A 15,993-nucleotide genomic window follows, 5' to 3' on the forward strand; every position below is an offset into this window, starting at 1 on the left:
AATGTCTCTTGGTGCATTTTACTATGTCTGTAGAGTAATCTGATAGTGTGCCTGCACTGCATTTGGAGAGCACAGTCAAGGTACTGTTAAAGTTCATAAATTTGAGTATTTTAAAAAAATCCAGAAGAAAGATACCTGCAGAAAGCATAGATGACCAGAAAATTACCCAGAGTTCCTGTGATCCCCACTATAAGAATGACTACTCCAATTGTATAATGGGCATGGTCTGGGACATCCACTGTAGGAAAGGCACCAGGAACATCTTGCACTGTCATCTTCTGTGGAGTAAACAAGAGGTCATAGGTATATTGTCAGACTTTACTGAATAAGCTGGCATGTGCTTCTCTAGAAGAGGAAATGTTCAAGAGTGCAAAAAGACAGCAAGCAAAAAAAGTCAGAATAAGCTAATGGGTTTCAAATTACATTTACTGTTGATCATCTTCCGGGGATAAATACGCCATCAGCAGTGCAAGGGTCAAAGGGCGGTTTATATGTTTATTGTTGATTTAGAATTCTGGTGAAGAAAAGCAATCTATTCTCTCCCAAAAGAAAGATAAGGATATAGAAGAGAAAAACAGAGACAGGAAGGGACCCTTTTCATAGCATCTGACATCAAGTAATGCAGTACTTCACAACAAGTACGTTTTCTGTAGTTTTCATTTCAGGAAAGTTTCTGTACCTATGAAGTATGATTTCTGTTGTCCTCTGACATCACTGCCTAGACTTCTCTGACTAAGTAGAAATTATCTTCTATGGATAAACATGCATTTACTCCTTTAGTAGTATGGCTGTTTCATTTCGCCCACTGAATAACACTGAATTGCTAGCTGCCCTCAAGACTTAGTTACCAAAAGCCTGGCAGCATTGAACATGAGTCTTCTGGAAACTAAATTAAGGATCATAAAAACTAAAACATAAATACTTTATACCTTATGCCTGCTTTCCATACCAGTTCTGTTTTCGCTCTGCACTGAATGAACGTATTTTGCTCTCTATGAAGTATGTGGTAAAGCACTTGATGAAAGCATTTGTGTCTTAATTAATAACTCATAGCAAAATTCAGTAGCCAAGTCTGAAGACTACAGCATTTTAAATAATAATTTATAAACATTTTTTAGTTAAGTATCAGGAGCCACAAACACATTTTAGGCCAAGTGACCCCAGATCAGTAATGAAGGAAACAACAAGGAAGCACCCAGAAAGCAGGAAGACTTGCAACAAATTGAAAAGAACAGCTGTCCAAACCATCACTGTTCTGCTGCCTTTTGATACAAGGTCAGGCAAGGAGACTTAAACACTCATCTCTGTGCAACTGCCACTGTCCTAAACGTGTCTTGGCATCAGCTCCAACCAGCTATTGTATTAATGAAAAATACCAAGCCCCATCTTAATTCATCTGCATGGACAGATCCTGCTCCATAGCCAGGCTTTTCTCATCAAGGGTGGCACTTACTCTGGAATGGCATGCCGTGACCACTGCTTATAGCTCAAGCCTGCAAGCTGCAGCCATGGCATTCCTCAGCTACTGAGCTATGAGAATCACACCAGGGTTGAGAAAAGCCCAGGAAGTATTTTGAATTGTTTGTAGCCTGCCTGCTGTGAATGCTGTCAACCTGGCTGTGGCCTAGGATCCAGGACAAGGGAATTGCCTGTACCAAGGTCTGTGCCCATACCAAGCTTAAATAATGCTAGGAGGCTGGATATGTTCTTTACAGTCACAAGTACTGGCAGGTGGTGGTACAACTGTCATACGCAGTCATTGCTTCCCAGGAAAAGGAAGGTTGCTGGTAGGAAAGGAGGAAAGTGCACAGAGGTAGATACGAAGTTCTCCCTTTTATGCTACAGTTGTTAGTAGTTGGCGTTCACCATTGGAGTGCAACTCAGAAATGCCTTTGACAACACCCCGGTTATCAAAGGAAATGGGTATTTTCAGACAATAGAGGCAGACGTTACTTCTGAATGCATCTCTCAGATTGGGCTGAAGTTATTAGAGACAGTGTGTATTTAAAACCAATGTGCCAGTAGCAAGAGGTGAACCCCAGGAGTGTCTGGAATTCTGGAAGAGATTGTCTTTGCTTGTGTGCTGAAGATCTGCCCACAGCAATCCTCAACAAGGAGAGCATGCTCCCTGGGTTTCTACATTAGCAGCAGTTAAATGCTGGACAAATACTCTAATCTTAGAGAGAGAAAATGTAGCTCTGGCTGTTATTATAATTGGAGCAAAATGTTAAGGTTGGTACACTAACTGAATGACAGTATCATGACATTTATTGTTCAGGTTCCTGCAGCAAAGTGTAAGCTGGTGTCACATCATTAACACCAATGGGCATCTTGCCTAGGTAGAAATTGCTGTACTTAACACTCTGCCAGTAAAATAACAAAAAATCCCATACTAACAGCAAGTGGGGAGGGAGAGTCTGAGATAAAACTGTTTTAAATAAATGAGATCGGGTGTTCTTTGGTTTGTTTGTTTTTTTTTTTTTTTCTCCTTAGCCTTGTGGCTAGAATATTTTTTAACTGCTGTTCTACACAGAGTTGATGATGATTATTAATGGAGTGGAGATTTCTGATGTTTTTCCCTGTAGCTATCCATTTAATCAGGTCAAGGTAACAGAAATGAAGCAACTAAAGGAGCTTGTTTTGGCTACAAAGAACAGATTAAAGTGGCTTTAATTTGAATTAAATTTGTGGAGGACTAAGGACAAGGACAAATTTAAAAGATAAATATAAATACACAGAGAAATCACAAGAGAGGAAAGGTTATTTAAGGGACAGTAGAAGACTAAAATTACTTATTCAAGAATGAAACAAGTTCAGAGTCAATAAAAATGCCGTGTGAAAAAAAGAAAGGAATGATATTTATACTGGAGCAGCAATAGGACATAAATAATATTAAATATATGGGCAAAGAAAAGGTCTGTGGCAAAGAGGAATAAATTTACGTTTCAGTGTGGACTTCCTGTAGGCCTAGGATTTTTACCACAGGGTCCAACTCTGGCTGTTCCCTAAGAGGAAAAAGTCAGTTATTAAAAAAAGTAATTTCACTGTTTTTATTGGAAATACAGATCTGATTCAAAGCCTCTTTAAGTCAAAGAAAGGTACTAGTTGACTGACAAGGCATTAGATCAGGCCTAAGCACTTCAAATTCATCACTAAGTTGCATACATACAGCTTCCTTACTAGAAGATGAAAACACGTGCCTGTATCAAGTTCAGCTCTAGATCTTCTAAGGGAATTGTACGTCAAAAGAAAAGACAGGGAGAAAAAGATAGTGCTTGAGGAAACCAGGTCAGCAGGATAATCAGGAAATCAGACAATTCCCAAAGCTTTTCTCTATTCAGTTTCTCCAGCAGATTAGCCTTGTTTAGTCTCTGTCTTCTGTTGTCACCCCACGGTATGAGTACTTGGTTGGCAGGGGAGAATAAAAATCCCACTGTTGCAATCCCCACTGTAGCAATTGTCCCTTGAGAATACTCTGAACAACTATTTCAATTGCATTGATAATACATACCGTTGTTGCCTTGCATGTTTCTCTGTTCAGCCTTCTTTCTATAAACACCTCGTAATGAAGATAAGAAAAATGAGCAGGCAAACCAGCACTTCATTATTTCTCTTCCAAGTGATATGACAATAATTTATTTAACGTAACATGGTTCAAAACATCACCAAATGCACAAAGAAACTGAACTGGAAGCTAAGAGGTTGGACATTTTCCAGTGGATGGACAATGGACTACAGCTTTCCTGAGTCAACAAATAAAAGATGCTTGTACCTGAGGCTCTGGACCATTGGGTGCCAGTATACCCACAGGCCTACCGTGCTGTGGGTGGCTTAGATAGGTATTAATTCCGTAGGAAGAAATTAATTGGGAAGCACCAACTTCCTGACATTCAGTCAATATAAATATTGCACATTTCTCAAGCAAGCAAACAAAATGGTCATAGAAGCTGTGGAGGACACCAAGGTAGTAACTGTAATATAACAAAACTTCTTCACCGTAAGTACTGAGGGTCAGTTGGAGACCCTATCTTCTAGCCAAGGATGGCATTTTAGTCAACCTTGAAAGCAGGTTTTATAATATTGTTTGGGTGTATATGAAAACTGGCCTTTTGCTAGAACTGTAAAAGAATTTGTGTTTTTAATCTCTGATAGGCATGTCATTTATTATTCATTTACACTACAGTTTTGCAGAATCAGATGGATAATTTTGGCATGGTAAGGTACTTGGGAAGTGCCACACTGATTCAGACCAGCATTCCTGACAAAACAGTAGCCTGCCTTTAGCCATGACTGGGTGTTTCACAGAGCTGCGAAACATGCATAACGAACAGTGATGTGGGAATTTCATTTTCAGTATAGGGCCTTAGCAGTTGGTTTGTACCCTAAAACAGGGTTATTATCCCTTTGAAAGGATAATCTTAGTGGAGGATATTTTCATCCTCCATATATAGGTGTAATCCTTTTCTAAATCCTACTCTGTCATTTGCATCAATAGAGCCAGTGGCAAGAAGTTATGAAGTTATGAAATTGCTCTACATTAGTGTATTTCCTTCCAGCAGGTTTAAGTGTGTCCTTGCGGAAACACTAGAATAGAGGGAAACAGCTAGGTTTAATACAGTCTGCCTTCTTAAAATGCTCATTGTTCTCCTTAAAGGAATGCTTGTCTACTGCCTACAACCAAACAGCCAAAACAGAACTGACCATGTTTTCAGTTATCATTCAGTAAACTTGACTGAGACTTAGAAACTTGAGATGCTTTTGGGGAGTTTGGAGAAAAGGAAGTGTTCGATAGATAAACGTGTCTAAATGCTTGCTCTTCTGGCCTTGTCTGTGGAGGCTGCAGCACAACATGGAGCCTCGTTATTCTATATTTATGGCCTGCTGCCACAGCTGGTTACAAAGGAGGCAGAATTCTTCCTGGAGGGCCAATCTGAGGAGCCAGCCTGCTTCTTTGGGAAGAGAGCAGCACACAGTCCCTTCTGCTAAGGCCCAGTGCAAGCAGAGAAGGGGTAAAAATGAATCAGCCACAAAGAACATCAGTGTAGGGCAGAACTTGTATTTCACCATGAAGTTTGTCAAGACCCTGCAAGACACTGGCCTGAAGACAGTTAAAAGGATAAAGGAATTCCTTTGCAGTCCAGGACAAAACCACGATTCCTAAGTGATTTGCCCAGGTTAGAAGGAAGTCCAGATCAGATACAAAACCCAGGAGTATTTGATGCCTGCATCTATTCTGTCTTGGGAATCTGTTTATTATACACATTTTCCTGAAGAGAAGGTTTTCTAAATAGTTATTTCATAATTGATTACAAGAACCCCAAAACCAACCAAACCAGCTCACCTCTGAATAACTTCTACCAGAAGACATACCATTTTTGAAAGTCCAACCCTCCCCCCCACCCATAGCATGAGAAAAATATTTGTGTATAAGTGAAAAAAGGACAACATGCAAAGAACACAGTTCACCTATTATTGGGGAAAAAATCTGTTCTTTTTCAGAGTGAAAAAAATCGTATCACCTAATTACTGTTCACTTGGAGACGTTGATTACTGAAGTCCTACTAAAGCTATCAGTGATGATGGTAGGAGCAAGGCCATGCATGTAAATACTTGTACTGAATATAAATCATATTTGATACAGTCCACTCCTCACATTCTCCCAATGGCAAGAGTATAAAGCAAGGTTTAGTTTACACTTCTAGGGAAAAAAAAATAAGGTCATCTGGGGATTTGAACAGTCCCACATTGACTTTGGCAGCGTATCAGGTTTCTTTGTTCTTAATTTTCCAACAAACAGGTAATGAAGCTGCTTATTTACACAGTATGACTTACACAACCAATGGTAGTGTTAGGCCTGTTACATTACAACAAATCATATAGTTTAGAAAAATTATCAGAACAGAAATGCTGTAATTTCCTAGGGTTTCTAGGTGCAGTGTTTGTACTGCCTACCTACAAGAGGCCTCAAACAACTGATAGTGCTTATTTTTCTTCACAGTTCCTTGCTCTGATTTCTGAGATTGCCTCTGTAGGCGCTTGCTCTGTGATGACAGGCAGCACAAAGAGGAGCGTAATCCCACCTCAATTATGGTTTCAGCAGGGTGACGCCAACTGCTAAGCCCTCTTCCCAGTAGGCAGCAGGGCTTTCCAGAGACAATGTTTGTCCTGTTGAGCAATTTGGATAGCAGATTTTGTATCCTGTCTTCCGGATTTAATCTCAAACACAAGCAGCACATATTGCTTTCAGTCCTGAAACACTTAAACCAATCTTTGCATCAAATTAAAATGCAAAAGTTTGAAAATACAGTCACTTGACCTAGGGAGAGGAAACGGACAGCTAATTACCTCTTTCAGCAGAATAAGGAAAAAATCCATTTTTAATTTTGTGATGTAAATCACTCTGTTCCCAGCATCCTTTTCCATTTTGCCATGCACTCTGCAGTTCCTCTTCTCCCTCCCTGCTATGTTCTGCTATACTCTTTCATACGTTAGTCATCTAATTTAGTTTGTAAGTGCCTTGGCTCAGGACACTTCTCTGTTTATTTTCCTGTAATACACTGCACACATCCAGGTTTTATTAAAAAAATAAATAAATAGACTGCATTTTTACTATGCAAATAATAAAATATTTACTGGTCCTTCATTATAAGTTAGGATCAAACTAAACACCCAATCCAACATACTATATGCATAAAAACTTTTGGAGCGTTTGAAACTTGCACACAATTTTTAAGTGTCCACTGTGTTACGTGGGCCATGCCAAAATACCTGGTGCGACCACATCAAGATTTTAAGTTGAATTTCAGATTTTAAAAACTTTAAAAATTAGCTTGGATCAGTTTTTTATTATTTACTTTTAAACAGACTTTCGTATAAACAGCAGGCGAACAAAACTTTGTAGTCCTAATAGTATACTGAGATACACAACCAGGAAGAGGACTTCTGAACTCCTTTGGTTTGGGCTTGTAGGGTGGGATGGAGAATATTTTTAGTATGCCCAAATAAATTCCATCCTGAAGTGTCATCACAGCACATTGTCACCTTCACACTTCTAAGGAAATTAGTATTTAACAACTGAGAAAGAGCTTTGATAGAACTTACCTGGGAAAACCTTCTGAACAGCTCTCTTGGGTAACTGCAGATAACAACTCTAACATTTACATAAGCATTCCACTACAATTACAGACTATTACAGAAATGATGGAGATTCCCATCTTGAATAATAACACAAGAGAGCATTGTGTTTGAACTGCTAAACAGCTGTTTAGTGCACAAGAACATGTTGTTTTGATAGTTTGCAACATATTTGGTGTACTTTACATTAGACATTCCTCCCTGTCTTCTGCCCATGTCACTCTGCTGAAAAACGCTGCTTCTACAGTCCTTTCTGCAGTAAATACATAGTTAAAGGAATAAAAAGATTTTTAAGTTTTCATTTTGTTCATTATTGCATTACAGCATTAAATGTGTACATGCACCTTAAATGGCCATTTACAGTTCTATAAATGCCAGCTTTGCCAGCAGAACTACTTGCTACAGCTTTTAGTGACAGAAAACACTTACTGTTGGGGCTCTAAGAGGCAGGTCCATCGGTGTGTAGGCGTTGGCTTCTGAGTCATTCCATGCATTGAAGGACTCCACAATTTTGGTGCCGTTGGGGTCCTCAGAGGGACAAGAGATCCCCCTTTGAATGGGCTGATTATTCAGGTGAACAAAATCTAAGCGAAAAAAAAGAAAAGCTCTCCTCTGAATTTAAGTCAGCCAATTTACCTTTTTGTGTGTGTAAAGCAGATTGTCAAATTCTCTGGAATAATGTGAGATCCGCTGCAGAGTTTCTCACTAGAGCTTCAGATTGCTTCATTCCATCTTCAGCTTAGCAAAGGGCAGCAGCAGCAGCTTCCATTTAAATACAGGAGACAGCAGGGTCTGCACATGCCCAGTTTGAAGCTTGTTCCATCCAGATTCCAGCTTCACTTTAATGACAGTTTAAAACTGATGCTCACTTAAAAGTGCCGTTATCTTTTTTGCCTTTGACAGATTTATGTCTGAATTTTAATACTATATCCGCATTATCCGTGTATGAAGACAAAGAAGTTAAAAGGTTGACTTCACTATCTGTCTTAAATATTAGACCTTACTGTTCATTTTCACTGTATTGGTGAATTAGTTTTTTGTAGTCTGCTTTTAAAGAAGATGTATGTGTACAGTTCTGCTGAAATTGTCCAAACTCAAACAGATACTGATATTTAACAATGTGCTTGTATGCACTTCTGTCTTGTAGAATTTAGGTCATGGTTATTTGTTGGTCTACTTCTAAAAATAAACAAAAAATAGGGATAAAACCCGCTGACATCATCCTTTTCTGCTCTTCAGTTAAAAAAAAAAGCACACAAATACCTTAGGCAGAGAACAGCAAATAACCACTTGTTTCAAGAGTTGTCTGCTTTCTTTTTCAGTTGTGTTTAGCTAGGGTGTATGTGAGCAGATTCTTATTCACACAAATCTTGCTTTACATTGCACTGTGCAAAGAGATATGAATTGCTGTATTCCCAGTTGAAGGCTGGTTTTCACTGTAGTAAAGTGAAGTTTAATTGCAGCAAAGAATTAGGCACAGAGTGTGAAAAAGCTGTTCTAGCAGATGCTGCAGCCTGAATATCACAGAGTTTAGGCCTTCCACCCACCATCAGAATGACCCTATTGCAAGCTATTAGCTTCATTGCAGCTGGTAATAAAAATAGATGGTGTGAACTGTTTCTGGAAAGCCTTTGTGAGAAGGCTGATAGTCACGGTGGGAACTGTATTCCCTCAGCTCAGCACAGACTCCCCTTCTCACGTACCTTTCCTTAAATTAGCACTTGCAGTACCTAACCTTAAATTGAGGAAAAAGGGATTGCATTTCTTTGCATGAACAGGAGCTGTGCCTCTATATCAAAGGCACTCACCTATAGTGCTGCAGATTCCCTTTCCTTCATAGTCATTTAAGGAAGTTAGCGTTTACCGTGTGTCACCAGGCCACTGAACATTAGCCAGGAGACACTTTGACTCTACAGGATCTCAAACTGTGAGACCTTAAAAATAATTACTAGCAGACCTGTTGTGAAAGGCAGAGAGATTTCATCAAGTATCCCTGCCCTGCAGTGCTAGGTAGACACAACCAAGCCAGATTTAAACTAGCTGTGGCAGAACTGGGCTCAGAGGTGGCTAATCACCTGACAATTTTTGACTTTGACAATGTCTGAGTTTCTGTGGTCATTTTCTAGGATGTGCTCTTCCCCTCTTCTCTACATCTGATATCAGACACGTGAATATATCAGGGCAATGGTGGATGTGGCATTAATGGTATGAACTTCAAAAGACATTGATGTGAACTCCAAATCCATCACTCTATGTTCTTGCATACACGGTGCTTGCATGCAGCACACTGTAGGTATGAGGCAACAAACAATGGTGTTGGACATTTTGAGGGACAGGACCTTTTTGGAAGATAATTTTGCATTTTACTACTAAAAAGGCAGGAGATGTCATTACAGAAAGCCACAATATGGAACTGGCAAAAGCTCGTACTATCTTCATATAAAGCTTATCAAGGGAGTAGAGCAGAAAGTACATTTTAATGATCGAAGTGGAGAGAAAGGAGGGAAATGGGAGATCTTTGAACATAAAGTTCACACAAATGGGAGAAGTTGCGTACAGTTACATCCTGCTGTTACCAAAATGATAAGACAAAGTTTGAGACATATAATCTTCAAGGACAGGCATAAATACCAGATCAAAGTTGTTCTTTGACTCGGTATTCTAATTTTCTTTGCTCAAATCCTCTTAGTTTTCTGCTTTATGTCTTAGTTTTGTGCAATGCCAACACTCAATCTGTTTACATACAGCTCGTACATTAAGTTTTCCTTTTCCCTGGGTCACAGATTACATTCTTCTTCCTTCCTATTTCCTCTCATCTTAATAACAAGTCAATGCACTGAAAATGTTTCGTTTCCAGTTAGCCTGGAAGCATCCGATTCTTTGGCATTTTTACGGGAGCCCATAATATATTTGGAATCAAATCATGGAATAAATGTAGTCTTTTTTTAAGCAAATTAGACATTATAGAAACTATGTGTCTTCTTGCTTCATTAGATTTGGCATTGTTGTACATGCCTTTCCAGATAGATTAATTTGATTAGTTCAGCAGCTGCTGAGAGTATATTATGAAAGAATATGCAGTATAAAGGAGAGAAAGAGTTTCCCCAGTGAGAAGTGGATGCTAGTCCAAAGAGGGCTATTGATTTGGTATCCTTCCTTGGCCTCTGGGGCCTGCTTTTGTGAATGCTAAGCACTTGCAAGCTAGGTGAAATTACTTCTGAAAATTGGACCCTAACACTAAGGTTCAAGTCCAATGGAAATGTTCTCATATGATTGTATTATCTGATCCTGTGTTGCAGCCAATTGCTAGAGGCGATTCAGCTGACCTATTTTATGTGCAATGCCTCAGCTTCCATGGAAGGAGAGGAGTCATGTCCTAGAACTGCACAAGGTGTGAAATATGAGGCATCTCATTCACTGTACCTAGGGCTGGGGAAGTCAGACAAAGACATATAATAGCAAATCATTCACCAAACTTTTATTCTCGCAGATTTGCTTCTGGTTTATATGCAGTATTAAACCAGAGAGAACAATTCAAAGTATTTTACTGAGCGCTAATTGTTTTTCTTTACATGTAAGGCTTAAAGTCATCAGAAGGCTAGACTGGTGGATCTGGAGGGAAATTTGCCCTCTGTCTGTCCCTTGTCTATTCTCCACCAAAAGCTTACCTCTGTTGTATCCCTGGGGAGCTTAATGGAGAAAATGTATCAGCTCATGACCCCATATACTTTCTAAAGCCATCCTGCTCATCCTAAAGTTTTCAAACATTTCTGTCACAGTTTTGTGTGTGAAACACGCCGGAAGACCACCTGGCTTATGGCCCAGGTCTGAACTGCCCTCCAGTCACTTTTGGAGAAAAGAAAACCTGCCCAGAATTCATCTCTCTGAATTCTGTCACGTTGAGGTATGGTGAGAACATCCTTCCCAGTTTTAGAGTCCTGACTTTTACTTGCACCTCTTGCTACTGATAATTAACTTCTGGTCATAGCTTTTTATAAACTACAGGCAGAAATAGCAGAAAGACCACGGACTCTGAGGCCCTTCCATGAAACTGAGAAAATTGTCTAACAGGGCAAGGGAAAGATAATCCATGGGTAAAATTTAATTAAAGTCCAGATAAGCATAGGAGTTATTTCACAATGGGTGAAAAGGAACAGTGTCCCTTTCTTTGGCTGGAGCCTCTGTGTAGAATTAGGTTTTAGCTCATCTGCAGAAATACAGAGTGGACTGAAAGAACACGTAATCCGCTGCTTAGAAGATAAAGACTGCTGTTGGGAAACTCCAGGAGAGTTAGAAGACCAGGGGTGTGGTCAGCCAGGCATTAATGTCCCTGAGACATATTTACAAAAGCTCACCTGGGCTTCCTTAAACTTTACAAAAGATCACCTAGGTTTCCAAGACCAGCATGAGGAGAGAGGAATAGACTACTCGGTAATGGGAAAGGTAAACTCCTACTCTTCTTTGAGTGCAGATACAGTTCTGGTATTTGAGTTACCACAAATGAGGAATGCACAGAGCAAGGAAGTTGGTGATTTTTTCCCCCTGTTATGATGGGGAGAATGATAGCGATAACCCCTGTAAAACACCTTGGGGATAACAATGCTACCCTCAAAATATGCTCTGCTTGCCTTCTAAACATGCTAGTTCTTTCTGTAAGCAATGGGATAGAGGGAGGAATTCTTGATTTTTCACTTGAAAGCCTATCTATTTTCAGTATCTGCCTTTCAAAAGGCAATACCACGCTATAAAATCTGAGTCCATAGCAGGCTTCCTTACGTAGTCCCTCCTGTATAGAAGTTGTGAGCCCTGGGTATTCAGTGTGGTATTGCTTGTCAGTGGCTGTAGCATCTGAAAACGTATTTCTCAGAAGCATTTTCAGAAGCCTACTTTTGTACTGATACCTGCGACAAACTTATCTGCTTAGATATGCAGGTGAAAACTGGTTGCTCACTTTATACAGAAATCTGGTTTCAACCATCTGTGTTCTTTCTGCCTTTTAACAGCTAAGATCTGTCAGGTGGGAACTCTCCCACTTCCTAGCTGTTCCCAGACAGCATACTGCAATTTTGGCACCCCAAATAACAAAGCAGGGAGAAAGTTGTGTAATATATATCTTCTTTGTGCTCTATTAATCATAGAAATTAAATTTAGTTGTTCGTGCCTGGAGTAACTTGGCAAGGGGACATGGAGGCAAGAACACCCTTTGTAAATAAAATTGTTAAACTGAGTACAAAGTTCTGTATGGACTTTTATGGGAGCACACTGTTGGGACTACCCAAAAATCAATAGACAAAATAGAAAACAGTAAATCAAATCAACGTGGTTTCTGCTCAGCTGTAGAAGTGAATAATTCACTTCATAGGTAGTTGTAATTTTATAGGGTAGCCAAGATCTACAGTGAACAGCAAAAGCACAAACTGCTGGGTGCAGCCAACAAGCATGTAACACCGCGGAGCTGTTTAGTCCCACAGCAGGAGAGTGAGAATCCCAGGGCTGGGCTGAGTACAGAAGGGCCAGACCAGAAAGGATGGTTTAGAAAAGTCCATTCAAACACAAGGTTTTTTTCTAAGACTTACCAAAAAAAAAAAAGTCTTTTTCACGGAGAGGAAATGATTATACCAGTGATCTCTTCAACAGTATGAATTTAGCTCTGTAACATGGCATTAGACTGCCACTCTATGGCAAGACACAATCCAGCAGGTGCTCTGCCTTAGTTTCCCCAGTAGTACTTCCAGCTTACTCCAGTAGCTTATGGCTTCAAGGCCAGGTAGCTTGAAAAGGTCAACCCACCTCTGTCCTTCTTGTCCTTCCTCACAGAGTCTGAAGACTATTTGTCACACAAATAGCTCTCCAGACCAGCCAAGTTGGATTTGCAGTGCCTCCAAAAAAGGCTTGTTACCTTGTTTTGTGGGCTGAGCTCTCAGATTCATCCTTCCCTATCTCCTATGGCTTCTCAAATAATTTCAGCTGGAAGCTTCCCTACTTCCAGTTCCCAAATAAGAGCTCTCACCTTTCCAGCCCTTCTCACATGTGTGAAATAAAGCTGATTGTGCTGGTGCAGTTTAGTGCCTACTGTAGGCAGGGACAAATCATATTTTAAAAACGATAGAAAAGTTGCTGTATCATTGCAGAAAGAACAACCTCCCCATCTTTCAGGCAATAATTAGATACAAAACTTAAAGGAAAATTCCCTTGCTATTCTCTTGCCCATAATAAATCAGGTCTGTGCCACAGGCAGCTCAGTCTGCAGTGGGCTGAAAGGTGGGGTCAGCACACGGTGGTCTCCAAGCTGCCTTGTCATCTTTGCTGGAAGCAGACATTATGAAAGATTTGCTTTTGCAGAGATACAGCAGAATAGTGTATTTCCCAGCTAGGGTAGGACTCAGATAAAAAAAAATTATTGGTAGAGAAGGGACAAGAAATAAAATGGCAGAGAAATTCTATTTATCAAGCATTTTCCCCCAGTCAAGTACTGACTGCCATTAGAGGTGCACACAGTGGCCAGTGACAGACAGCAGTGCCGGGTTTGGGTCAGCATGAATAGAGAGTTTGTACTGCTTACAGGAAGAACAATTGGTACCATTTGGTTTTTGTTTGTTTTTTAGTCTCATCTGCTTATGCAGTAGTTACTTCTGAAATAGAAAGAACTCAGTGACTAGAGCCTATCATGGGGAGAGACTGCATAAATATCTTGATAGGTAAGATAGAGGACAGTAATGGAGACAGCCAGGTCTCTGATGAAAATACTAATGGAAGAGGAACAGTAAGAAGCAATTTGTACCCACACACAGCAATCAAAATGAAAACCCTGGGGTTTGAGAAATAATAGTTCATGATAACCAGAAGGTAAACAAAGTGTAGTCTTATTTGATATTAAAGAATTATCATCTTTCTCCTTAGATAATCACACTATTGTCTTCAAATGATCTGCAGAGAATACATATACTGCCCTGATGGTTATACAACTATTTTTCCTGGCACATACTGTCTTGTCTTACAACATCCCTGTGAAAGAAATCCTATCCTTTCTAGAAATACCATCAGTGATTCTGTAAAACAAACAAACAAAAAACCAAACCAAAAAAAACCCAAACAAAAACATGATTGTCAATCCACTGGTGGGAGAAAATTATGTTACTGCACTAATAAGCAGACAGCTTTATCACTGACTGCAGCTTAACTCTCAGCAGCTCACAGCTATTGCAGGTGCCCTGTGCTTTGCTGTTCTAGCCTGCGCTGTGCCCAGGACTTTCAGGAATTTGGGCAGGATGAGGAGGGAGAAGCAGACCACTCACTAACATCCCTGAATTTTCAAAATCTTGTATTTGAATCATTTCTGAAAACAGCCTGAAAAGTGAGTGCAAATTAAAAATGCCAGAGGATATTTCAGCTGGGTCTGTAAGAGATTCCAGTGACAAGTGTGCTGCCCAAACCAAAATGGCCAGCAGCAGCCGAAGCAGAAGCAGGATTTGGCTCAGATTACAGCAGTGTTCAAGATTTGGGCAGGATTCTGTCATGACCCTTGAGAACAGACACACTGTGAAGAGTTTCTCCCTGCTGCAACTTGAAACCTTTCACACAAAGTCCAAAATCAAACAGACCTAATGCTTAGCTGGAAGAGAATCCACCGCAGTTCTATAACCAGAGCTTCTCAATGTACAGCAGTGTAAAGCCATATGCCCATTTCTTTACAAACTCTTCTGCTAGGCTTATCATCCATCCTGTCATCACCTTGGACTCTGATTTCCCAAGTGTTCACATGAGGCCTCTAAATGAACAGAGATTCTTCTTTGTTTAACTCTGTAATGTGGCCTTTATTAATACCTACTGTGCTAAGTGCCTCCTCTGGATCCTCACAGACTTCTGTTTCAGTTGCTATGACATCCTTTTTCTCCAACCTTAATTAATGGAATGTACAGGGCAATTATCACACGGCTGCAGACAGGGTGCAAGTGTGCCAGCGTGGCTATGTCCAGCTCAGTCTGAGCCTTTTTCATCTTGATTCTGTCCTCTCCCAGCCCATTGCTTTGACTGTTACTGCCATGAATCTTCTTTGACGCCCCCTTTTCTATTAAATCAGATACATATTGCTGGTCTTCACTTCCAAGGGCTTTGATGGATTATCTATCTCCAGCTTACCTATCATCTTTCAGACAGCGTTGGCTTGCCAGCTCTCACATCCTGTCAGCCAGTGATGCTCATTTCCATCATTCACTGAACACAGTTTCCAACATGCACGATTTGCTTGTCTTCATGCAGTTCCTTGTGCTGGTGGCAGTGGCAAGAAGAGACATTGACAATAGCTAGGCTGCAGGCACACAGAGCCTGCTGGCTGTATTGTCACCAATGACCTATTTTGTCTTATTGTTACCTGCTACTTTCCTGCCAGTATGCCTCCATTTCTTGTCTCCCTATACTTTGATAACAAGCTCTTTGGAGCAGAGACTTTTTATTCTGTGCTGGTATAATGCTTTGACTTGCCTAACATTTCTAGGCATGAAAGTAATGAAAACATTGTGGGCTTCTATTCTCTGGTAGCATCATGAGTTTCCTTAACAAATATACTCTGCTTAATTTTTTGGTGATGAATTGGTAAGTAGTTCAGTATGGTTACAATAAAAAGTCAGTCGAAGCTCAGGGTTTTGTTTTAATAAAAATGTGGACTTCTGTTTGATGATTGTTTTCAGAGTTTAAAAAGCAAAACAGAAAGCTTTCTGAATAAACAAACATCTCAAAAGCAAACCTATATGAACTAAAGTGATAAAAAACACTGGCACTGATCCTCAGAAAGCCAAACTATTATTTCACACTTTACTCTGCTTTTATAATTCTGCCTGCTTCCTACAGAACTGGCATTCC

General features: G+C 40.1%; 2 protein-coding genes across 3 annotated transcripts in view; one reads left to right on the plus strand and one right to left on the minus strand.

Annotated features, from left to right (window-relative positions):
- The window catches only part of OPN4 (opsin 4), a 24,536-nt gene extending 16,680 nt beyond the window's left edge, over window positions 1-7,856 (minus strand). Inside the window, exons 1-2 of the mRNA XM_009334644.1 lie at window positions 7,564-7,856; window positions 136-278 (exon numbers count right to left, since the gene is read on the minus strand). Of these exons, the coding sequence (XP_009332919.1) occupies window positions 136-278; window positions 7,564-7,590 (170 nt within the window). The 5' untranslated portion in view covers window positions 7,591-7,856. The remainder of the gene's footprint in view (window positions 1-135; window positions 279-7,563) is intronic.
- WAPAL (wings apart-like homolog (Drosophila)) overlaps window positions 1-15,993 on the plus strand; it is a 159,698-nt gene that overhangs the window by 26,414 nt on the left and 117,291 nt on the right. The gene's annotated exons all lie outside the window — the stretch shown is intronic.

This window comes from Pygoscelis adeliae, unplaced genomic scaffold, assembly GCF_000699105.1.
Source record: "Pygoscelis adeliae isolate BGI_AS28 unplaced genomic scaffold, ASM69910v1 Scaffold361, whole genome shotgun sequence".
NCBI lineage: Eukaryota > Metazoa > Chordata > Aves > Sphenisciformes > Spheniscidae > Pygoscelis > Pygoscelis adeliae.